General features: G+C 40.3%; 2 protein-coding genes across 5 annotated transcripts in view; both read left to right on the top strand.

Annotated features, from left to right (window-relative positions):
* Positions 1-3,425: 3,425 nt before the first annotated feature.
* CFAP300 (cilia and flagella associated protein 300) lies at positions 3,426-24,104 on the top strand (the record flags this gene model as incomplete). The annotated part of the gene is made up of 7 exons (XM_084201026.1): positions 3,426-3,595; positions 4,023-4,104; positions 5,660-5,732; positions 11,065-11,231; positions 13,448-13,620; positions 18,927-18,993; positions 23,973-24,104. Exons 1-7 carry the CDS (start codon positions 3,486-3,488, stop codon positions 24,102-24,104), a joined length of 804 nt encoding a protein of 267 aa, XP_084057152.1. The 5' UTR covers positions 3,426-3,485.
* An 812-nt stretch (positions 24,105-24,916) lies between these two features.
* Positions 24,917-26,270, top strand: part of YAP1 (Yes1 associated transcriptional regulator) — an 85,598-nt gene continuing 84,244 nt past the window's right edge. For all 4 annotated transcript variants that reach the window (XM_084223815.1, XM_084223813.1, XM_084223814.1 and 1 more), the window contains exon 1: positions 24,917-25,468. In XM_084223815.1, the coding sequence (XP_084079941.1) occupies positions 25,145-25,468 (324 nt within the window). In that variant the 5' untranslated portion in view covers positions 24,917-25,144. The remainder of the gene's footprint in view (positions 25,469-26,270) is intronic.

Genomic DNA, 26,270 nt, shown 5'->3' with positions numbered 1-26,270 from the left:
AGTGTCAGGTAGCTGCATGAGGGGGTTGCTCTGTAAAATCAGCTGAGCTGGCAGGCAAGGGTGACAGCAAATTTGGTAGGGCAGTGCCCTCCCTGACACAGCCCTATCCCACAGCACCCTAACCAGCAAAGCAGGTCTGGCAACAGTGACCATGTTTAACCATGAGTCCAGATCATCAGACCAGTCTAAAGGGATGAGACAGGTTGAATCTCAGGTCAGGCCCAGGACTGGTGGGTTTATGGCCAGGCACAAGCATGCTGTCCATGCAACTCTAACAAGAAGCTGGGGCAACAGCTGGGGCTGAAATGCAGCTCCCAAACCAAGAGGATTACGGTTCAAATCAAGGTGCCTTACACTTCTGTCCCACCCAGCTGTCTGATCCAAGATCACTGAGTGTAGCAGGCCTACCACTAGGAAAAACTGGCTGCTGAGTCTCTGTAGGGTCCTGTCACTCATCTAGAAATACACTTCCTAGCACAGCACCAAGTTAACTCAGGATGTGACAACAGCCCTAGTGGTTGAGGTACTCGAGATATAAAAGCTTTGAGCTTGGACTTCTTCAGGCTGGAAGATGGTAAAATCCTGAGCTTCCTCTTCCTGGGTGATGCCTGCAGTTTGTCGTCTTTTAAAAGAAAAAAGCAGAGCAAGCAGAGGTGCTAATTCCTGCCCTCACCTGAGGATCCAGAGTCTGACTCTGGAGCAGAAAATGACTCCTGCCTTGCAATCTTGAATTACTGAAGAGTAACCCTTGGGGTGGTGGTGGGGAAAGGGAAAAATTTAAATATACCACAGACTTCTATTCACTGTTTTAGACACATTCTTATTTGGCTTCTAATTAGCCCCTGTCTCTCACAGACTTGAACCTGTAATCTTTTGTCAGTGCAAGTGCCTATAATTGGACATTGATACCCCACAAATCTTCTGCAGGATCTGAACTTCACTGTAATGTACAGTGCCTTCTATGCCGGGTGTTTCTAGTCCTCATTACAAACTGGATGCAGGATCTGAATTTTAACTCACTTTCCATCAGACTTATCCCACATTATTTTAACACTGGAAAGACTAATTTATTTCACAGATTAATGTATAAACTGATAATTACCCCTTTCCTCCTCCATTTGGCTAATTCGCATGGCTTAACTATCCCTCAGCAACGCTGAAGACTTCTGCAGGAGGGAGGGAGGTGCTGTCATTCAGGTTCTTCACTACCACCCCAACTGGAACAGGCTGCTCCTCTGTCACCATCTGACCTTTGCCTTAAAGACTGATGCACTTTGCAGAGGTACAACAGGGCTGGTCCTCTGTAATTTGATTTTTGTTTGCCATGGAAAGGCTGGTTTGTTTGCTTTGCACTTAAGGCCTGCAGTTTATTCAGCAGTGTAAAACTCTTCACAATCACACATAAGAAAATAAGTGAAAAACAAACAGTGCTGCAAATTCGTCTGCCTAAAAGGGAGTGACTACTATTGCTTAACAGTATATACTTACCTGACTTCATTTTACAGCAGAAAGATACACTTTCCACCCTCCAAATGTCTACTGTGAGACGATAAAATCCTCAACATTTTAAAAAACCGATTTCAATGTCTGTGTTTAAAAGACTACTGTGCCTGACTTTCTTCAACAGCCATGAACATGGCTGTTGTTCATGACATCAGAGGATACTGAGGTCAGTGCTTAAACTGAAAGTCCCAATTTAGCTTTTATTATTGTGTACTGCTTAAACTGGAACTACTGAATCATAATCTATGATAGGTAAATGGCACAACATTAAAGAAATTAATTCCATAGTTTAGAGTTTCCTGCCCTGATCCCTCTGGGCCAGTCCTGAAGTCCTTGCTCATTTCCTTACTCCTGATTCATCTGAGTGTTTAAACACTCTAGATTTCTGTGGGACTTTGAGCATATGCTAGCTGATTCAACACTTTAATCAAATAAAATCCTCACTGAAGTCAGTAGGATTTTTTTCCATAAAGACCTAAAGTTTCAGTCTTTTGTTTGTTTGGTTTTTAAATCCTGCATTTGAGCCCACACAACTTGAAATTAAGAATTTATGTGTTTGGTAGTTGTTGCTACACATCACTCCCTGCCCAAACCAGTTCTTTCACTTTGGCTATTTAATCACCGGCTAATAATATTAGTGGCAAGAGGAATTTAACAGACGGGGTAGTGCTGGAGTAGGTGGAGACTTGTTGAGAAGAAGGTTATAATAATTTGTCTCACATGCTACCACTTTACATTATATTTAAACACTGAGAAGAAATGCACAATTTTTCTTTATCCCCTCTTGAGCTACCATTAAAAAATCTTTAAACATTTAAACATCTTGAAGTATACCATAGCCTTATTTTCCCTCATTGCTGAGGTGTGAACAAAATTTATTGGGGAAAAAAACCACAGAACAGTGTTGCAAAATGCTTGGAGAAAACAGAATGGAGAAAATATAGGAGAATGGCTCCTTAAATCTCACATGCATAGCTGCTATACAGCAACTTGGTCTGCTGAACTGCAGCCCACTGCACTGTTAGAAAATCTAGTGAGTATGTGGTGAGCAATTAATTCTACTGAAACTGTGTTAACACAGGGCTTCTTAACAGGCTTATGATATCAATTCTTCTGAATTCCTTTGGTACAAGACTGTTTGATGAATGTCTCACAAGTTAAATCTTTGGGAGCCTTTCAGAGGCCGATGAGACCAGGTGATGTGTGCTGGCAGTTTTGACTTTGAATCAAAGATGTGAACCAGATTAATTTTTTTTTTTTAAGTAATTTTTTTTTTTTTTTTTTTTAATCATTAGAAACCAACAAAAGCACTGCCAAACTTCTTAGACGTGGGAATACTGCTAAGCCTGAGCAATAGATCCATGGGGAAATTACAGCTTTGGAAATTTGTGGCTAAGCAAGCTCAGGCTTTGGAGGGGGTAGGCTGCAGAAGGAAATAGCATGAGATGCGCAGTAGCCTTAAATTCTCACTGCTTTCCCTGCAAAGGGCAGGAAATTCCCCAACCTGTGTAAGGTGTCCCTTACATTACTAGACTTGAGGAAATAATTTCCTGAAATAACAATAGTCTTTCCTTTAATTTCGACTGGGAAGAGTTTGAAAGCACGGCCTTGCTGTTCCCAAATGACTTTGCATCCTGGGAAGCAAGCAGCAGCCCTGATTCGCTCGAAGCTCATAACTCATAACTTTGGCCTTTTCCTAGTTAGTTTTGGTGTTTCGGCACCGGGGTGGCCTCGCCGAAGGCAGCAATGGCAGCCCCTGCCTCGGCCTGCTGGGCAAGCCTGAGTTTCCGTGGCGCAGAGACAGGGAGAGAGGGAGAGGGGAGAAGGCTGGTGTTGAATTAAGGGATTTTGTAGGCAAACAAGGAAGAGAAGGGGGACAGCCGAGTCGGCGGGCCCTCAGGGGCGGCGGAACGCTCGGGAGCGGGGCCGGGCTCTGCGCCGGAGCGGCGCCGTCTCCACGGCAACCGCCGGGCCGCGGCAAGATGTCCGCGGAGGGCGGGCGCGGCGCGGCGCGGTTCGTGTTCCGAGCGCTGCCGCAGAAAACCTTCTCCTGCCTGCAGGACAGGGACATCGCGGATCGACTCCTCAAATGGTGGGGGGAGCGCCCGCTGCGGGATGCCTCTGTCTAGGGGCGGCGGGGGAACAGGCGGGCCGTGCTGAGGGCCGCGCCCACAGGACGCCCGCTCCGGTGGCGGAGGGTCCGCGTCTCTTTCTCTTATTTTTAATTTTTAATTTTTCTTTTTCATTTATTCCCCCCAACCCCTTAATTTGAAGTCCCCTTGGTATTCTCCAGGCAGGCAACCCGCGCTTTCTGAGGTGCGAGGCGTGTGTCCTGGCCTCCCACAGCGAGCCGAGATCTATTTCAGCTTCGCAGCGGGGCTCCAGCGCAGCCCGAGCCCTCCAACGAGGGGCTGGAGGCGCTTGTGACTGAGAATGGGGGTGAAAACATAAAGTATAATCGGCCAGAATAGGGCTTTATGTATGTCTTCAGAATATTTAATCTCCATTTTCCATTTCAGGTCCATGCAAGGCAGGATCACAGCACAGGCGTTCAGTTTTGACCAGCAGTTTAAGCCCTATCAAAAGGATGAGTTTCTTATGGTAGTTCTAAATCCTTTGTATTTTAAGTATTCCCCCCCCACCATGAAATTATATTCAACATTAGCAGTGTTGAATGCTATTGGCCTGCTCACTGTCTCCTTGAAAGGAGGTGATTTAGGTGTGGTACTCAAGTCTCTGACTTTGTGGGTTAACTGTATTGTCCAGTAAAAATATTTTAGTCTGTACTAATGTTACTCTGCTTTAAGAGGGAACAATTTAGCCTTTCAGGATTCCCAAGAATGGAAATCTGAACTGGATGCTGATGTTGGCTGCAGGGTTTCGTGTTGGGAAGTCCACGTAATGTGAGACTTCAAACAGTGTACGGGCTCACAGCTATCAGTAAATTTCTCACAGTAAATTCAGAGTGCAATTAGATGTGCATGTGCACCACATATCTGGAAATATAACTTTTGAAATTTATTGAATGCTATTGCTGCTTTATGCTGGAATTTTGAACTCCCAGCTTTTTGAGACTCAAAAAGCTTGATGATTTTGTGTCCTCCATTTCTCTTGTCTGCAAAGTCAAATCTCTTCATCTATTTGCAGACAGAAAAAACCCCAAACCTGGGGTTTTAAGAACTATGTGATTTTTACATCTGTTGTTTTAAAAACAACTCTTTGATTATTTTATATGTCTACTTTATATTGTTATCCTGGATAAAGAATTCAGCCTCTTTATATCCCAAAGAAATTCACACAGAGATGCACCAATATTTATTTCATCTTCTATTGATAAGCATTTCAAATTATGGAAGTTTACAGAATACACATTTACCGTCTCAATGCTTGTCTCTTTTGAATTAAAAATGTAAAGATATCACTGTGAAGTTATGAAATCTGAAGAGCTGTGAAGTAATTGGGAAAAAAGGACCATTACATGTCATATCCAATGTCTCTGTCTCAGAAGAGTGATAAAGAAATTTAGTGATACAGAAACTGAAAGATCCGTAATTTCATTTTCTTAGCAGTTTCTTCAGTGATTATTCACTCTGTAAGTGTGGGTTTTCTTAGTTGGCTTATCATCATGGAAACTTGTCAGCTATCAACATTACTATGGATGTCTCCTTCTTTTAACTGATAAATCAATAAGTTGAATTATTCAGATCTTACTATTTATCTGTTTAATAATTTTTGGGTGTCTCTACACTTCTCCAAACTTGAAATTTAGTTAAAAAGAGTACATTTTAAAATCATACTTGGCATTTCATTTTTAACTCCCAACATTGTATGCAGAGATAGAACTTTCAATCTCAACTTTTAGTACCTCCATTTCATAAATTTTTGTGTGTTCTTGGACTAAAACGGTTTTATTATAAAAATTTAATACTGCACATATGCATAAATATGCACCGGAAGAGATCTTCTGTGTATAGAAGATACTGCCTACACTGAGTTACAAAATGATGGATTTGGTGGTGTGATATTTAGTACACATACTGGTAGATATACATAATCTGCTTACTAATTGGAGCCTTATAATTTGGATTGAAATATTCAAATTGATGATTTTCTGTTTCATTTCATTAACTTGTATTCTCTTACTTGAATATTATAGGCATTTTTTAATGATCCAAGTGTGAACTCCAGTTTAAAGTTACTGTCAGCTTCAGGACAATGGACCACATTGGGTAAATTTAGAATAAATTAATCTTAAATAAAAAAGTCTGTTTTAACTATTTTACTCTAATTTACCATAATGACAGTTCATATATGTGTGCTTTCACCTAGTTGAAATATCTTAAAGAATTACTTCTTTTACTAAGTAATAGGAAGAGATTCTACTTCTAGAATAAAATAACTAGTCACCCTTTATGCCTTTGTTTCTTTGACCCCTGCATCGTTCCATAAATCAAGCACCTGAAGCTGTTTATAAATGGTTTGTAGCATCCAGTTGACCTGATCATGTATCCAGACATAAACAACTCCATTATTTGTGGAATTATAATAGTACCTTATGCAGATAACATATGCAAATGTTAGAAAAGGGCAAACTTGCGACCTGACTTGGGACAGGTCTGAGATGATTGCTCTGTTACAAATAAAATTTGAGAGCAGAGGATTGGTAGAGCACACCCTGAGCTCGTGTAAATCTGCTGTCTGTACAGCCGTGGTGATGGAGGCCCAGAAGAGTCCCATGGGACAGGTTGCTCTGCCTGCAGCCATGCTATGAGGGTCACTTCAACTTTGTTGTCATATCAGAAACTTCTAAACACAATCCATTAGATCTGGAGATGCTGATGAGACAGTAAAGCAGGAAGGCCGAAAGCAAACAGCAAATTTGTGGCTCCACTTTGAAATTGCATTTTTCATGATGTAAATGGCACACAAAAATTCATGGCAATTGCATGTGATAATGTAATGGTGTTTTATGCATAATGCCATCTCTGATATTGCCAAAGTGATTTTCCATAATAGAAGTATCTTAGAAGAGGGTAGTGGGAAGCCCTCGTTTCTTTTGGTTTGTCTGCAAACATTACTGCGTGTAAATATTTAACAGAGCTTTGGGAATTTTCTAACTTTTCCATTTCAGCTCTATGGAATTGGCATAGGTTTTTCCCACTATATACAGTGACACTAGACATTGCCACTTTTTTGTCAGCAAAAATCCATTTTCCAAATACTTCATCCAAACGTTAAAACAATTGAAATATATATAAAATGCAAGAAATCTGTCAAGTACCCCTTCAGGTACCTCTTTCTCTAGCAAGCAGAAAGAAAATAGATGTATTTTAAGCCAGTAGTAAACCTTTTCTTGCTTTAGACAGGATTTGTTTTAGGCTATCTGTCTAGTCTGCAACTTGACAGTCCCTGTAGTGGAGGTCAGCAGGTTACATACCTTGTGTTAAGAGTGGAGGGTCTCTTGCCAAGTAACCCAGCTTAACTCTTGGTTCTGCTGAATCTTCCTCTGCACAGAAGTGAAGCATTTTGTCTCAAGGACTGGAAGGGTTCCCTTTCTAAATCCTGAACAGCTGGTATACCCTGTTTGCTCTTAAAATTTCATCTTCCCATTCTTTGCCTATTTTTGGTGAGGAATGTTGGCACATTTTTCTATACTTAGTCTTCATGTGCATTTTTTGAAAATATAGTAAGAATTAGCTGTGAGTGGGAGGAGGTAAAAACCATCTTCTAGTATTTTCTTCTTCGGACATACTGATACATTAATCCAGATATACCATTTGCTTATCACTGTGGAGTAACTTTAAAACAACATACCTGTTAAAAAATACTGGAAACATGCTTATTTTGCCCTTTGGAAAATCTGAAGAAAATACATAGTCTACATTGGTTCAAATACTACATTTATTCTGTTACAAACAAAAATGTTAGGGGTTTTTTTTGTGGGGGGGGTGGTGTTTTGTTTTTTTTTAATGAGGGAGATAGATAGTTTGAATGCATCATATAGGGGGGGTTTAGATAGATCCATAGAAAACTCCCTACCCCTGCCCTCCATGAGATTGGGCAGAAAGTATATATGGACCCACAGAAAGATGTCAGCATTATAAAGGAAATTAATAAAATATTACAGTAGTGCTTGTTTTCATAAAATTTTTTTTCTTTTTTAAGGCTGTGGTCCCCTCTCACCTTTTTACTCATGTTTTTTGTCCGGGTAGAATTCCACAATAATACATTGTTTCAATGAGTTCAGCTTCAACATTGCTTGAAATAAAACATTTTAGGTAAATTATACACAAGGATATTCTCTAGTCTGCTTCCTCTCATCAGAAAGATACTTAATGACTTAGTCTCACACCAAACTTTTTTGCCTATAGGGCAATTTCCCTAATAGGGATATTTTTTCACCTTGTTATGGCTGCATGGCAGAGTATCTGATATTTCTGGTGTGCTTTAAGCCACCTATCCATCTGTTACTCTGATATTTCAAAAATAGAAGCAGCAAAAGGAGCAAATTTGATGCATACCCATTTATGTATTGAGTCTTGTGTTTTTTAAATAGCTGCAATGAGAACTAAATAGTCGTTTTTCCCTGGATACATTGCTGGCCTTGCACCTGTCAGCAGTCTTAGGGAGGCAGGACTGTATCTGCTTAAGCTCAATTAACGCTTGAAAATTTATCTTCAAAGGGGTAAAGTTACCATCTATTTGTGTAAATAAAATATTAGGATTTGCCTAAAAAGGATTCTTGAGTTGCTATGTGTGCTTAAAGCTTCAACAATTTCTGTCTTTACAATAGGGTTTTAAAATCTGGAAGGTAATCTTAAATCAGCAATTTTTAAACTACTATTATAGGTTATAATTTGCAAAGAATGTTAGATGCCATATGAAATCATAAATCATCAACCTACACCTTTTACTTCTGAAATAACATATTTTTTTAATACTGAGCACTGAACTTGCATTACATATAAACTGTTTTGTAAATAGTAAGTTACAAGATATTTTTCTGATATAAAAAACTTTCTTAGATTTTGGAGGAATTCTAAATATACCAAATCCAAATCTGCCCTATACTAGATATGTGATGTGCTAATTTAAAAGTATTCTGGGAGCACTTTATAGATATTCCAGAGCTGGCTGTTGTAATAAGCTTAAACTGTTTCAGGATTTCTCAGCTCTTTGTTTTCTACTTGTAGAGTTGTCAAGGCATTTCTTCTTCCTTTTTCACTGCTTACTTTTATGGTATTATTAAAACCTATCATTCTTGTCCAGGAAATTTTGAATTTCAAATCTCACCTCTCAAATAGAGAGAAGGACCTTCCAGTGTATTTAAACTTTTCCATGTGTAGTTTCGTTTTCTGAACTGCTGAATAAATTACAAAGCTCTTGATTTTTTTTTTTCATTATTAAAGTTCTCATAAAACCTTTTTTCACAGCAGAAGTCTCCTTCCCTTCCACTAATAAAATCCTTATAACTTAAAGCCTATAAATATCTAAATTTCCCATACTTTTAACTCAGTAATTGGATCTTTCACTTTTCTCAAGTCACTTAGCATCTGATGTTTGTTAGTCAACTCAAGTTTTAATGTTAATTTTAAAATAATTTATGTGATAAAAGCTCATTTGTCTCATAATAAATCCGTTATAAAATAAAAATTCAATCCTTGTGAAAGGGAGCTGGGGAATTAGAAGTTAGAGGAAACTGAAAGTGAGGGGGTAGGAGGAAGTACAAATAAATAAATATAAATCAGTTTCGGTTTTTTGCATAGCTGGTAAAGCTGTTATTCATGATTTTTCTGACTTGTTCTTGGTTATGCAATATGATTATTTTGTATAGTCACTATCTGTACAGGTAGGCAAAGGTATTAAACCTTTTATTCTTTAACAAAAGGTGCCCTTTTTCATAACCATTGTCGGTAGACAGGAAGCCAAGCAATTAAATGCTGTGGTTTTGTCTTTAACAGATTTTCTTAGCATCACAATGGTCCAATAAAATAATTTTAAAATTTCCTGTCAGTATCTTAGTTTTAGTAGGCATATTTTCAAGCTATCAATTTATAATTTCTCTTTATTTTTTTTCCTCGTATTGATTGGTCAGGTGGTACAGTTTACCCAGGTTTAGGTATTAAAATGCCAGCCCTACTTAACCTATGAATAAGTATGTATGTTATCTATGTAATAGTATATGGCAGAAATCCCAAGGTTTGCTGCAGGTGTGGGCAAGAGAAAATTTAGTTTATGCTGTGCTTACAAATATTAGGATTGGAGTGAAATGATTGGTACACTCTTGGAAGCATCATGGTTCATGCATCCCTTTCTGGCATGTTTCTGGTCCTGAAATACAGTCATGTAGAGAGAAATTTGTACATTTCCTGAAGAGTATTGCTTAGTAATCCTTTAGGTCAGTTTATCAGGACAGCACTGAATTTTATCTTAAATTTTATGGTAAAAAGCCTTTAGATACTGTGATGTTGCTGGCCAGTCTCCCATCAAGGGAACCTCCAGAGGAGAAGAGATAAGAATAAACTCATGGACAACTGGAATGTTGTGAATATTCTCTCTGCTGAGACACATTGCCCTTGTGCTGAATGCTCACTTGCGCTCTCTTCCCCTCTTCTGTTCAGAAGCACTTTGAAGGTTGTTCAGGCAGACCTAGAGATGGGTGGAGAACATGTTCTAACATTTGGGCTGAACACTTGGACTGCAGAGAGCAGACAGAACTGGGCCGAGTCCAAAGCTTCTTAAACATGGGGCCTAATGCTATTTGAGATGCCATAAGTTATCCAACACCATGCAGACAGATTTGTAGATGTAACACTGTATATAGAGAAAGTATGTGCCCTTATGGACTGATACCTCTTTAAGGAAAATACTGGAGGGCAGGCATCTCAAATGGCACTAGATGTCTCTGAGCAACAGGATCCAGCCTTGGGTGATCTGCAAGCAAAGGGGAAAAAATGATAAAAAAATAAATTCTGCATTTAATGATTACAGAGGTAATAGTCCAGATTCATGCAGAAAGTGCTGATAGTACCTCTTTCATCTTCTGAAATAACTGCTTAATAAAGCCTACAGTGGCTACAAAGTAATTTTTTTTAAAGTTCAATATAATACTTAACAAATCAAAAATTCTTCGAGGCCATGTTTATTTTGGTTTTTACTTTGTGGGGTGCTGTTAGCAGCTATTAACTTCCGTACTTCATCATGCCAAATTTGGCATATGTCCTGAGATACTTTAATGCTTAAGCTGTGGAATATGATTTTCTAAGGGTGTGATCTAATGCGATGTTGGGTTCACACGGTGCTCCATCATCTATCCCTAGTTTCGGTTGATGGTATTTACCAACAGGGGGAGCAGACACCTGAGCCTTAATGGAAAGTAGTATTCTGATGAATTTCATGTTTTCTTTACATTTATTATTTCTTTCTTTCTTAGCTTTCTTTGGCTTTTTTTTTTTTGGCTTTTTTTTTTTTTGAGGGACTCTGTGATTGAGTCATACTTACATGATGTGTGGTTTTTTTTTAAAAACATGAAACATGCAACCAGCTTTCTATATCTTCCAGGTTCCAAAGTGACAAAAATTGAAGCTACAGTGGTACCCTGTACACAGATTTCCATGTCATTTTTTGATCGGCTGTACTCTGAAGGAATTGTTAGAGAAACTGGAACTATTGTGAAATGTTATGATGACTATTATGATGATATTCTTATCTCTGATGAATTAAGGAAGGTCAGTATAGTAATGAATAATTTATTATAATTTTTCCTATTCCATTAGGTGCTATAAGGACGCATTTTTCAGGTTGGTTTTTTTCTGACAGTGGTAAAAACAGGCATCAGTAGCCATGGTTTACAAACAACTGAGGCACTACAGTGCCTGAATATGTAAAAGCAATTAATTTTCCAGGTGAGCCCTCTTTCATTTTTAGGTGGGAGAAAAAGGTAAAGCCTTCTTCTACCCACCTATGAATCAGGCAGTCAGTGCTGTGGGGTGTGTGGGGAAATGCAGCTGCTCGTTTGCTTAGGAGGGGGAAACAAAGGGTCCAAAGAGAAGGTGCTGTGATACTCAGAACTGTAGGTTCACCCAGCCTTCCAGGTAGTGGACAAAATTGAATGTATTCATTAGCTACATCCTGAAGCATTCCTGGACAGGAATGCTGATTATATCATATCTGAAGGCATTTAAAGAAAGCCATCTTAATACATTTTCTCTAAAGCAAGAGGAACTATGGAAGAGGAAATTGTTTTTCAGTATAGTACTGGAAAATGACTAAATACAACTTCTGAACAGGCCTGCAATGTGAAACTGTTTGTTATACTCTAGTGGAAGTATCAGAAAGCAGATTATCTGAAAAAGAATCTCTAGCAGTGGCACCCTTTTAATCAATGTATGTCTTTCCTGTGTTTCTTTTGACTTCATAAGCTAAAACCATTTTTTAAACTTATGTTTGTGTAGCATTAGCAAAGCATAGTGTGGGAGAACTGGATTTTGCTCTTCCTTGTATATATAATCAACATAAGTACTAAATAATTATAGAGTTGCACTCATTTGCACTTGGCAAATCCTTTGAAGGCAATGTATTTGAACCAGTGACACTGGTTACAGGATGTGGCCTGAAATACTGGTCTGTCTTGTAAAGTTCTGGGAAAAGGTGAGAACTCAAGCTCATGTTTGAATTTCAGATGTAGTTTGTAGCCTAGCAGTTCAAAATACTATGTATTTATTTATAAGTTGTGTACATGTGAAATGTTTTCTGGAAATTAAATATATTGTATGTAGGAAGGTTAGAGGCAACACTTAAAATTAGAGATTGTTGGGGTTTCAGTGTCTTCTCAGTTTCCTTCCAGTGGAAGTGATGTGTGTATCAGCATATGCAAGTTTAGGGTTTAACATTGGTTTGAAACAAAGGTGATTCCTACTCCTAGGACCTAAGAGAGCAGAAAGAATAAGTCAAAATCCAGGAATGACATCAAAATTCCAAATTAATTAGTCAGGGCTCTAGGACAGAAGACTGTAGGGGGCACCAAACTGTCTCCTGGTGTCAGAGGCTAGCCCTTGGCTGCAAGACTCCATGTTTCTTTCCTACCTGCCATGTGTTCTCTAGTTTTAGCCAAGGAGGTTGGGATATGTATGAGGTGGCCATCCAGAACAGTTGTTGCCCTGACCCCTTTTTACTCAGGTTGTGTAGTTTTGCTATAAAGAGAGCCAGAGAGCAGTGGGCTCATGTCTAACTTTGACCAGTTTGCCTGGGCTGGCATCTGCAGTTTGGCTGACATAGCCATTGTGAGTTACAATTCCTGAACACATTTACATGAACCAGTGTTGACACTGATCTAGAAAGTCCTCTGTGTTCACATAATATCTCATCAAAAGGCAGGTGACATGCATGGAGGCAGCTGGATGCATATCTGGCTAATCCAGGCTACAGATCAGGGCTCACTGGAGTCTGTAATAAAGAATGATGGGAGTTTGAGTGATCTCCTCTGGGAGATCATAGAATTTCCTTAGAAATGTGAAATAACTGTGTCAATTTAAAAATGAAAAAGCAAATGTTACCAAAAACAGTTACCAGCAATTACGGCAATTGATTATCAAATTGATTGACAGCAATTGACATATCAAATATAGGTAGATTATTTTCAGATTGCTTGTTTCACTAGCATGACAGATAATTAACCAGTGAAATAACAAGACTTGAAAAATATTCCTTTTTTTGTCTTTTGGCCATAAATCTGACAGTGATTCTGCTTTATATTAAATGTAAGAATTTTGAACCTAATTGCATCAATGGAAGAAGGATTTAGAAATACCGTCCCTCATCCATATATTTTAGATAAACATAACTTCTGTGTACCATACAGCATACTAGCTGCATTATTTATAAACTGAATCCTAAATAAATTTTCAACAATTTGATTTCCTTGTTTTTTTCCCTGTTCCACAAGGTCTTGCTTCTAGAGGATTCGGACCATTATGACTTATTCACTCAATTGGATCGCGAGGAATTTCTGTTCTGTCTTTTTAAGCATTTTTGCATTGGAGGAACTCTTTGCCAGTTTGAAGATGTAGTTGACCCATACTTAGAAACTACGAAAGCTTTTTATAAAGACTTGGTGAGGTAAGTGTTACTCACTTTTTGTACAACTGTGTACATGTACTATCCATAGACGCTTAGTGTTGATTTGTGTAAATTTATTGTACAGTACTGCTTCAAAAATGGGGCTGTTATTTAATCCATCTGCAAGCTTATATGTGTCCAACTATCAAAATACCATGGAACAATGGCAGTAGTTCAGTGGCAAAATATAAGCAATTTTAATTGCATTAGTCCTACATAAGAACATTTTTAATATTACAGTTATGGGCATTGATATATTATAATTCATTCCCAATTTAAAGATTCTTTTTTTCTGTAATCATCTGCTGAAAACACAGCATAGTACTGGAAACAGACTGTTCCCACTGCCTTTGATAAAATATCAAGTCTTGCCTGTATGATCTTGGGCTACTTTCAATTGGACTGCTTTTAATTTAGGATTTAAAAATTGAAATGATTAGTTGAAACTTTCAGTTCCATGTATCCTTCATCCATGCTGATTTTTTTTTTTAATACAGTTGGATTTTGGTCTTCCTAGTTCTGCAAATACTCTTCTGACAATGTAAAGCTAAGAGTGATAGAATCTTGCTATTATGACAGGGTGAACTAACACACTTTTTTTTTACCAGGTTTGGTGTATGGAATTGTTTGGAATTTTATGTGAGGGTTTTTTTTTCCACTGAGATTAGAGGTAATTGATCAGAGGTTTAGATTCAGACTAAAAACACAACTTTTGCCCTACTTTGATTTATCCATATTCTGACTTCTCTGATTGACAAAACTTCTTATGTTCTCGTTGCTGGGAAATGGAATGCAGTTATTGGTTATACAGACTCATTCTTAGTTAAGCTTATAGGAATATAAAGAGTGTAAAAGACATCACTAAAATTTTTGTTAGTAGGGTATTATATTTTTGTTAATAGTTTTGGTATTTTCATCTCATACATAGATGGGAATCAAGTGGGTTCTTCAGAAACACAGCATCTGACATAAAAGGATTCATCAATGTTTAACTCTACCCTCCCTTTTCTTTTATATTGTTCATTCCGCACTTGAATCTAGTTGCTTGTTCCTTCAATCCTGGGCCATAGGTGACTCTGCATTGACTGCAGCTATTTCTGCTCTTCTGTTGTCGAATTAATCTAGGACAAAGTGAAAATCCAATCAGTTCCTTCACTTTACTGCTCCCCTTTGCTACTGAGTTGTTTTTTCCTAAACATGTTCAGGTTCTGTTCTAAGCCACTCATTTTCTTTACCTTCCTATCTCCTTAAACCTCCTTCCATTCTTTTTCCTTTTCATGCTGTAAAATTTGATAGGGATGTGAAATAGTTCTTATTACTTAAAACAGAAAAAAAGCCTCTGCCAAGATCCTCTCACAATTTCATCCTGCTTTCAAAGTTTACCTTTTCTGTATCCTCGACCTGTTCCCTATTAGCCCTTTGTATTTTCCTCTTGTGTGCTGCTTCTGTCCTTTATAAAATATTTAGAAGAAAATATTTCAAGTGTATGTTCCTGTGCTGTTTGGGTTTGTTTTGGGGTTTTTTTTGCCAGTTGGCTGATTGCTTTCTATCCTCCCAAGTTTTCAAGTGAGGTAACTGATCTTCAGAATTTGTCTACCATGTGTCTCTCTGTTGCCTGTAAATGTCTGCTGGTTTCTCACTGCCAGAGGAGCTGGTGTTAGCACTGGTTACCAGCTGAAAACAAAACTTACCATTTCACTGAATCTTTTATCTTTCTCCTTTGGTATTGAGTTATTTCAGTCCCATGAGAGAAGCTTTTGATCTTGACATTTCAGACCTTTCTTCCCCCTTCAGAATCACAGTTGTCTTTTTCTTGGTCTCATATCCCCCTGCTCCCAGTTTATCCAAAATGATGCTTCCGTTATGTTAAGAAGGAAAAAGACAGTAACAGGCTATGAATAGGGACACTAATGATAATCTTGACTTAATTTCTAATTTCTGGCCGCTGTGTTACACTACAAATTACACCAGAAAATATAGCAATTAAAATTACTTTCTTATAGCCTCTTATTTTCAGTAAGAGATTGTTGATTACAGTAGTAATCTTTTAAATTATCTTTACCAAAAAGTTCATCCTCAAATTCCTATTGAATACCAAGTTTTGTTTCAATTCTTTTTTTAGACTGCTGTCCTCTGTGTGTTTTCATTGTATCGTGGATTACAGTTGCATTGGACACTTTCTACTCTTTATCAAGTGATATTAAAAGCTTTTCATGGTATTAAAAATTCTGTAAACTGTACTGACCTTAAGGTTTAATTTTTATCTTTGAGGATCAGAAGGCTTGGTAAAAAAACAAATGGATACTTCAATAATTATTAGCTGCTGGCTGATGATGTGCATTGAAAAATTAGCTGCCACAGATGAATTCAGTCCAATAACAGTAAGCTTATGGATGTATAAACTGCCACTGTTTAGTCCTTTTACAGTATTCCTTATAGGCAAGAGCCTTGGCATGAAGAGTTCCACAGAAGTGCCTTTACTGCAGGGAGCAGCAGACCTGTTAATGAGCTTTTTCCTACTTACCTTTATTAAAGCTTTTTTTCTCTGGCCATACCTGAGTTCTAACTCCAAGGCATAGCATTCAAAATAGTGTCAAAAGTTTTGATGTTTCATTTGATTGAAGCATTTCTAAGTGCATTGCTTTATTATGAGAGATTGCAATAATTTTTTTGAAATTAACAACTCTAGATATTTTACAAGCTAGGGACTTCCAAATACAGCTACTAAATGGCAGACAGACATACTAAATGGCAGAGTGATATATTCTTACTAAAAAAGTAATGCACAACTTGTAGTCTGTTACTAACCCATCGGTAATTAGTCTGTGATCACTTGAATCCATCCAAAATTCTAGTGTTGTATCCTGTATAACCTAAATAATTTCAAATCCCTATCCCTTGTTTTAGTTTTTTGATTTAAAGGATATATTTACATAACAAAAACTTGTTAATTAAAATATAATCTATGAATCTCTGTTGATAAATCTTGTCCTCTGTACTTAATCCCTGATTTTTCTGACAGTGTCTCTCCATGGTGACAGCTGCTGTAGCATCTAGTAGTGATTGTTTTCTTCTCTTTTCTTAACTTCCATCTCCATGCCCTTTTCCCCATAATGAATGAATGTATGTATGTGAAAACATTACATTGTTCTTTTATTGTTTGGAAAGCCTAGTAAAATATTGCCAGTAAGGTTAGGATATAAATAAAGCCCAAAGTGAATAGAGAGACCATGAGGATGTTTGCTTTTCATAAAAAGAGAATAGATGCACATTAAAATGATGAACTACCATATCCAATGAATAGTTTAGAAGTTAACAATTTGAAAGAATGTGGGGCTATTAACATTATTTTTAAGGAAATACTATCCTCTTCAGAACGACAAGATAGTTTTTTTCTAAAACCTTTCAGGGGGAAAAAAGAAATAGAGCAAATGAGCAAAAAGCAGCCTTCTGATTTTCTTTCAAGTCCGCAAAGGAAGAATCTCATCCAATTTTAACAGACACATTTTTTTTGCCTTAAAAAATAACCAAAGTACTGAAAATAAACATTTTGAAAAATTACTTACAGGAAGCTAACCACAAGGGGAAAATATCTCAAGGTCATGGAATAAATAGGAAAACTTATTCTTTGTCGACTCTTACTTTGGTATCATATATATATATATATAACATGGAAATTAAGAAACTAGAAATTGGTAGCATAGTTTTCTGACAGAAGAATCTGAAGGCAGAGTAACTTAAATACAACTGTTGCTTTTGGGGGTGGTGATATATATGGTAGAAGGCAATAATGCACTAATCCGCTATGTCTAGTTCTGAAAGTTGTCACTCTTTCCACAGAGATGGTTGAAGAGTTTCTGAACTGCTGCAGTGACAGCCTGGTGGGTCAGCCTAAAGTGACATCTGGGTTAGTTTGGCTTAATGCACTGGTCTGTAAACTGCAGTGGTTCAGAAGCTGAGTCATGAGGTAGCTGAGCTGTCCTGCTGGGAAGGCAATCATCTCAGGAGGGGTGGAAAGGCACACAACTGGGGTCAGTACTGATTTCAGCAATGCTGTCTTCATCCACGGTTGAGTATGTCAACATGTCAGATGCAACAAAAAGTTCTGAGAAAGCCTCATTACTGACTGACCACAGGGAAGATCAGCCTCACAGTATAGGTTCAAACACAACTCTGTCATTACTCTACAGATGAAATCAGTTAATTGGAGAGTCAATCTCTTTTATTGGCTGCAGAGATTGAATCAACAAAGGTGCTGTTGGTTGATTTGGGGTTCCTTTGTTCTTACAAAAGAAGCTTTGCCACGGCACTGGTAACAGGGGACTGTTGTCACGGCTGGGACCTGGTGCGGTGTTCAGCTGGGCTGCGTTTCACACATCCTCTTGTAACTTGTCTACACTGGGACCTTTCTTGGGAATGGAACCTATTTGTAACAAGGCAGGTTTTGAGACATGCATTTCTTGGAAGCATGTAATTATGGAAGTTTTAAGCCTCAGCTGTTCCACAGTGAGTTAATGAAAGTGAGAATCTGCAAAATTAGATAAATTAATAGCAGTTGCATGATCTAATTTCTGAAGAAATTTAAGCATCACTTAAGGCAGACTTGAGGAAAAATGATATATTAAAATACTTCAAATAGGTTGAGATGCCTGGATTCTTTGCAATAATATTGTGTTATTAGTAAATGTGATTAAAGAAATGGCAATCTTCACAACAACAGTCTAGAAATGTAAAAGCTCAGAACTAATCCCATCCCTAGTTGCATAGCTAACTATATATACAAAATTCCAAAGGAGAAAAAATAAACCTAAACTATAATTACATACTAATTAAAAATGAGCTAAAGAATGTATTTCTTCACCAGTACTGCTGCAACTTCTTGTAGTCTGTATTAAGATGCATTTCACTTTGCAGGTTTCTTTCTCAAAGAATATGTGAAAAGATTTTTATGAAATGTTTAGCTGCATAATTTTTCATATCTATCAAAATGAAAACTCTGTATTTGGAATCATCTAGGTCTGGGTAATATTGGTGTGATTTGGTAGCTGAGAACAGTGAAACCAAGTCAGATTACTAGATATATTCAATTTTTTTCAGTAAAATGTCATAATAACGTTACCTAACAATGACCACATAACTTTTCATGCTCAATATGACATAAGTTGAATTTTAGCTATAAATTTGGCCTTCATGAAATTTGAGGAAGGATACAGCGCATATGTTTAAAATTAATTTAATAAATTAAAGAGTCTAATTATCAGTACTTATGATATATATTAAGTATGTATTATACCCCTGTATTTCAGTGTTCAAAAGAACCCTGAAACAAAAGAAATACGTATTATTTCTACAGTCTTCAGAGTGTCTGCATATGTAAGTATTGATAATTTTTATATGGGATTTTACAGTAATATACATAACATGAAAACAATGAATTTACTTTTACACAAAGCAAATATAATATTCCATTGTAAGGGGTTATTTTCCCATAGTTGTCACTTTTTTATTCATGAACTCTTTCTCTGATCTCATCCTGTTTCTCATCCTCTTTACTAACTCTTCATTAGTAACCACCAGCTAAAGTTTTATTTGGTAGCTCACTAAAAATAGGTTTACTGGATTACAGTGGAAGAAGTCATAATAGTCATCCAGAAACTAGTTAATAAAAAAAAAAGAAATGTTTAGATAATAATAAAACTTGAGTTAACAGTAAGGATCAAGGATGCACGCTTGACTTCCCCTAGTTCTGTTTTTTGAAATGATGCTAGAGCTTTGTGAATAGCTTGTATTGTATCTGGTTTTGTAAAGACTGCGAGGAAGTTTAGGATACAAAAAGGCTGGGGTAGTGAGATGACCGCTAACCTCTTTTCCCCTCCCTTGTCAAGTCTCATTCCTATCTGTTTTCCTTGCAAAATCATACATTTACCATCAAGATAAGTTTGAGAACTGGCATGTTTACTAGATTCAGCATATCTGTCATTTAAGTTGTTACAGTAGGATGAACTACTTCAAATTCTTCTTGAGTAACCAGAATATGTGATAATTAAATGTCAGATAACGTACCGACTTTCAACAGCAGTAGCTGATGTCATTTCAGACTGCACAAACTTTCCTGTAGGTTGCCAATAGCCTAGTTGTTCATCTGTTGGTCATCTTTTAAGTACTATGTATGATTCATAAAAGGCTTTTGAAAATAAACACTTTATGGGTGTATCAAAATTTATCTTTCTGCTATGTTGCAAACTGTAATAAAAATAAAAAGGCAAAACCCTGGTAACTGGATGTTCTCCTGTTATTACTGTTCCTTTCCCACCTCTAAATCAAATGCATTGATGGGAACTTTGCAGATTTCTATGTTTAGGCAGATGGACATTAAAGAGCTCCCCTAACTGTGTTGGCCATTCATTAAATATCATCAGTACTACAAAGAAAAAAACAACAAACAAACAAAACCCTGACCAAACTTTAGCAAATTTTGTAAACAAAATAGATGGACAAAAGAAGATCCAGTGTTAATGCAGAGCAGCCTATCCTCCTTGTATCCTTGGAGGAAAATTGGGCATTACTGCACATTCTGAAAATTTGTGGAGTGAAGAAGAATTCTGAAATTGCAGTTTCTATTAAACAACATGCTGAAGAATTTTCTGTCAGAAAACAGAAAGGCTTAAACAGTGTGTCTAGACTGTTTGATGGTTATGTGGATCAAAACTACTCCACTCCACATGGCACTTACAGGAAGGACACTTACTGGAGCACAAATGTCTTATATTTGTGATGAAAAGTTTCTCTCAAGGAGATAACTACATTTCTGCAGTGGATTTAGTTTCTGAGTTCATTTGATAAATGGCTGTAGAGTGTTATTATAATCCTTATGTTGAGCTGACAGTTTTTAAGCGAAGTTTTCTTGGTTTGTGTCTGGAAGAGAAGGACATACCCTCCTAGCCTGATGTAAATAGATAAATAATTTTTAAAATAAATAAATTTTAAAAAGCTGATCTTATAAAAGTGACCTGTGCAGCTGGGCACAATTTTAAAACAGTATCTAAAAAAGTACACTATTAGAGATGTAAATATTTCAAAGTTCTAAGTTATAGTTCACACAATTACAGAATATGCTGAGTTAGACAGGACCCACGAGGTTGCTCAAGTCCAACTCCTGGCCCTGCACAGCACCATCCCCAGGAGTCACACCACGTGCCTGAGAGTGTTGTCCAAACATTTCTTGACCTCTGTCAGGCTGGTGCTGTGACCACTTCCCTGGGGAGCCTGTTCCAGTGCCCAGCCATGCTCTGGGTGAAGAACCTTTCCCTGCTGTCTAACCTAAACCTCCCCTGAGTCAGCTTTGTGCTGTTGCCTCAGGTCTGTCACTGGTCACCACAGAGCAGAGATCAGTGTCTGCCCCTCCTCTTCCCCTCACAAGGAAGCTGCAGACTGCAGTGAAGTCTCCCCTCAGTCCTCTGCAGGCTGAAGAGAGCAAGTGATTTCAGCCACTCCTCATACAATTTCCCCTCAAGGCCTTTCGCACCTTCATTGCCCTCCTTTGGCCACTCTCCCACAGTTTCAAGTCTCTTTTATATGGTGGCACTCAGAACTGCCCCCAGCACTGGAGGTGAGGCTGCCCCAGAGCAGAGCAGAGCAGAGCAGAGCAAAGCAGAGCAGAGCAGGACAATCCCCTCCCTTGCCCAGCTGGCCATGCTGTGCCTGATGCCCCCAGGACAGGGCTGGCCCTCCTGGCTGCCAGGGCACTGCTGCCACAGACCAGGACCCCCAGGTCCCTCTCTGCAGCACTGCACTCTGCAGCATCTCATTCCCCAGTCTGTCTGTACATCCAGGGCTGCCCCATCCCAGGTGCAGAATCTGGCACTTTGTCTTGTTGAACTCTATGTGGTTGGTGATTGTCTAGCCCTCTAATTTGTTGAGGTCTCTCTTACAAATGTCTGTAGAGCTCTTGAGTGTCAAAACCTGATAGACCTGGGCATCACAAGAGAAATAATTTAAGATCTTGTGACAAACTACTCTGTTGAACTCCAAATACCATTGAGGGCTTTGGAGCTTTGCATATAATGAAATACTTCTAAAGCTTAAGTATTGGAGTGTTCACTGTTATTTTAGAACTTTCTTTACCTGAACCCAAACTGTAGCAGTGTTAGAAATCAGAATAATGCAAAGTTTATTCAATAATTATTTTAAAAATTTGTCAATTACATTATGCAGTTTTGAAAATGTTCAGCAGTATTTTTACTTCTGTTTTATGCTATGCATATGTATTCTTAAATCATCAGCTGTGTTGCTACAAAGAAAAAATAAAATGATCCTACTCTAACATCAGTAAATCAATCATTACACCCCCTGCATGTGTGAACCAAAGTCCACACTGCAGATGGAGTTGGTATGATTCTTAATTTGTGTACATGCATGAATGTAAATATCAGAGCCTTTATGCTCAAGCATTTTAGGGGGTTTATGACCTCTTTTGCTAATTAAAATTAAGAGCCTTTTCATTTAATTAGATTATATTGATTATTTTCCTGATACCAAGTTAGGTATATCCTAACTCATATCATCCAGCTTGAAATGTCTCATCACCAGAACATACATTGTTTTTGTTCTTGAGTTGTTGAACAAATTTTTAGTGGGCTCACACTGCCTCTAAACAGTCAAAACCTCAACTGCCATCCATCAATTCCAGACTGCAGAAGTGGGATCCTCAGTAGCAATGGGAAAAGAGTTTAACTAGCAATCACATCTTGATGTTGATCTTGTCTTACTTTTTTTTCTTCAGTTACATGCATGAGCTTAGGTTATTTTTGGATCAAATTGCAAAGGCCTTTTGATGCTGAGCACTATAAAATCTTAAAAATTTGCTCCCCTTACTGCAGTTGAGAATCCAGTGTTTGTTACACATATATCCTTAGAAAACACCTGAAGAAAGCTAGGTATCCTACAATTGGAGCTATAGAGCTTGTATACTGTGCCGCTTAAAAATAGAATGCTATTTCTAGCTTGTGGCATTTGACTACCATTGGAAAATTCTGGGAATAAACATTATCAAATCTCTACCTGTCTAAAACAGTGCTTTTATGAGGTGCTTAGCTTAATTTAAGATTTAGGGGTTTGAATAATCCCTCAAAGGAAGACACCAGAACACCTAATAATAGATTCATTCTCTTCGAAACAGCAGGAGAAAATGGGGTGCCAGTAACAGCTAAAGGATAAAATTCACAAATGGTCCTTGGTGCAGAAATGGGGACCCAGCTCTTTTCCTTCTCAGCTGAGTGACTTAACCACTGACAGAGATTACAGTTTTCATGTTTCCTTGGTCCAAAAAAAGATTATTTTATGCAAAGGAAGATAGCTTCAACAGAAGAATGCAAGAGATGCGAAATACGAAATAGTCTGTAGTCTGTGAGCTTAAAATTCTCCTGGAGAAAATGAACAATATATGCAATGTAGCAATTTCCCTCAAGCAGGAAAAGTATAACAGAACCCACATCTCTTCAATTGTTGTACAAAGGTGTTGGGGAGCAGGAGGAAACTGTTACATGTTTTAAAAGAAAGGAAGTGTCAGCTACATATTTATTGGTCTTTGACATGTTCACTGACTAAATAAAAAACCCCAACGCTTTAAAAATCCCTCAGTCTAGTTTCTGGATCCCTACTGGAATTGAAGTGTGTCCAGCTGTGCTGCTCTTTCAACACTGAAGTTTTTATTGACATGTGCAGACGTAGGATGTTAATGTGAAGAGCCCAGTTCCCCTGCTGATTGTCAGCTGAATGTATTTTTTTCAGAACCAGGATTTTGCAGCTAGGTGTCTAGAATCCCTTCAAACCCTTTCTGAGGACTGGCCCACAAAATGTTTCCAATAATAGTCCAAATTCATTAATGTGATCTGTAATAAGCGTTTTGCTTAAATGCAAATATTGCAACCTGAACAGATGCATTAGCAAATATTAAGTGAAAAAAATATGGATGGAACAGCTTTATGTATTAATATAGAGTAAGTGATTATTTTTCTCTTTCAAAGGAAACATGATGGGCTGTTGTATATTTAATAATTTGTATTTTAGGCTCTAATTGTGTAAACGCATGATTACATGTTTAATTTTACATTTTATATTAATATTACATTTATCTCATGGTTAGTTGATACATCCAGCCAGAATTACTGTGCATGTTGTAGTGTTGGCATGGGGACATATACCATTTAAATAAACTGTGGTGTATTTGTTATATTCTGCTGTGCAATGAACAGTTACAACTGGAACAAAATTATTAACTTTAAATTTTATTAATTCTCTTACAGATATCCCTATTGTCCCTAATACTGTTTTGGTTTTTTTCTTCCTCTCAGGATGCTAATGGCCTGTGTTACCCTTCAAGCAAAAGCCACCAACAGACTTTTGCCTACTTGATTGTGGATCCCTGCAAGCGACACGTGAATATTCTGTATCATTGTTTCGGTGGAAGCCTATTTACAAGCTAGTTATAAACCTGTCTGGTCCCCAGTTTTATAATGGAAGTTGCCTTCTTTCTGTTGGGTTCAGGTAGACATTGCATAGTTTTCTGACAAGGAAAGCTCTACTCCTTGATGACGTGCTAGGAAGTGCTTCCCGTTCACTCAGATGTTACTATGTGGTTAGTGACAAAAGTTTTTCGGTATTTATAGTTCTCGAAGCTGTTTTCTTGGCCTTTTCCCCCCTTCCCTCACCCGTTTTATCTAATAAAATGTATTTCTCTAGAGGTCTCGTCATTTTTATGAGCCAGCTTTACAGACCCGCGAGGCGTAACTGCAGGGGAGGCTCTGGTGTCGGTGAAAGCTGCGGGACCGGGAGAAAGCGCGGGAGGGGACGGGCGGGAGGGGTCCCGGACCGATGCTCCCTCCGGGCCGGGGGCAGGGAAGCGCGGCCGCCCCTCCCTAACCCCTCGCGGAGCGGCCTTCGGGAAGTTAGGATAGAAGTTAGGGAGAAAAAAAAAGTTCTGGTTGGCGGCAGCAGGCGGGCGGCAGGCGGGCGGGAGAGGCGCGGGCGGGCGCGGAGCGAAGGGCGGTGCGATGCCGGCCGGGCCGGGGCCGGGGCCGCGGGCGGAGCGGGGTCCGGGGGGGCCGCGCAGCGCCCCCAGCGCTCCGGGCGGGAGGCGGTGCGGGCGGGCGCGCGCAGGAGCGCTGCGAGCACGGGCTCCCTCGGTCGGATACGGTGCGGGCGGGCTCAGGAGGGGCGGAGCCGGCGGCGGAGAGTGATTCGGGCGGGCGTAACTGCGAACTTTTGTTTGGTGTGTTGTGTGAGTTAGTTTCCGCCGCCGGGACAGAGGCGCCGGCCGGGCTGGGCCGGGCTCGGGGAAGCGCCGCACGGCCAGAGTTGTTTTGCCAGTTGCCGCGGGCGGGTCGGCTTCCCGACCGAGTGGTGAGAAGCACCGGCGACAGCAGGACGAGCCCGCGGCCCGGGGAGCGGGGCATGCGGGACTGGGAATCCGGGCTCTGAGCCGCCGAGCCCCGCCAGGGAAGCGCCGGGGGGTCCCGACGGAGCCATGGATCCTGGGCAGCCTCAAACGCAGCAGCCGCCGCAGGCAGCGCAGCCCCCGGCCTCGCAGCAGCAGCAGCAGCCGCCGCAGCCCCCTGGCCCGGTGTCGGGGGCCCCGGCCGGCGCGGCACAGCCGCCGGGTGCGGGGCCCCCTCCGGCGGGGCACCAGATCGTCCATGTGCGGGGCGACTCCGAGACCGACTTGGAGGCGCTGTTCAACGCAGTGATGAACCCCAAGGGCGCCAACGTGCCACACACGCTGCCCATGCGACTGCGGAAACTGCCCGACTCCTTCTTCAAGCCGCCCGAGCCCAAGGCCCACTCCCGCCAGGTGAGGGGGAGGGAAGGAAGGGGCCCGCGCCGCGGGCGGGCGGGGGGCGGCCCGGCCGGGCCGTGCTCCCCCTCCCCGCCGCCGAGCTCCTCCCGGGGGAGGCGTGTGGGGGAGGGGGCCGGGGCGGGAATCCACGGGGCCGAGCGGGCGGGGGGCGCCCGGCCGGGGCTGGCGGGGCGCTCTCTGCCGCCCCCACACCCCTTTATTTGTTCTTCCCCTGGGGCAGGGCCGCCTTCCGCGCCCCGAGACGCCGACAGGGACGGGGCCGGGGCCGGGACCGGGACCGCGGCGGGAGGGCGGGCGGGCGAGCGAGCGCTGGCCCCGTCCCGGTCTACAGTGGGGCCTCGAACTCCACATCCGCTCCTTGGCTATCTCGGCCTCACCGGGAGGGCGACAATGGGGGTGAGCCCCTAAAACTTGGGTGAAAACTCTGAGCTTGGAATGTCGCTTTGCGGTCCAATTCCCTGCCTTCTGTGGAAGGGGTCGATGAAGTGGTGCCAAACCTACACCCCGTCGCCCCGTCAGACAGTAAATATGGATGTGACTTTTCCACCATTTCAGCACGGCGCTGGATTGAGTAGGATTAGCCCCCCCACATACACACGCACGCACACCCGAAGTTAATTCCCGAGCCAGACTCCAGGTCCGACGGCGTCCAGGGTCCGCCGGGCGCAGCGCCGCATTCAGGGCAGCGGCGGCAGCCTGGGACCGGGGCTCGGAGCCGTGGGGCCTCGGCCGTACCGGCCCGGGGGAGGGAGCGATGCGGGGCAGGGCTGCGCAGGGAGCGGGGGAGGGATGCGGG

Source organism: Fringilla coelebs (assembly GCF_963513975.1).
Source record: "Fringilla coelebs genome assembly, chromosome: 2".
Classification (NCBI taxonomy): Eukaryota; Metazoa; Chordata; class Aves; order Passeriformes; family Fringillidae; genus Fringilla; species Fringilla coelebs.
This window is presented reverse-complemented; position numbering and strand designations above follow the sequence as displayed.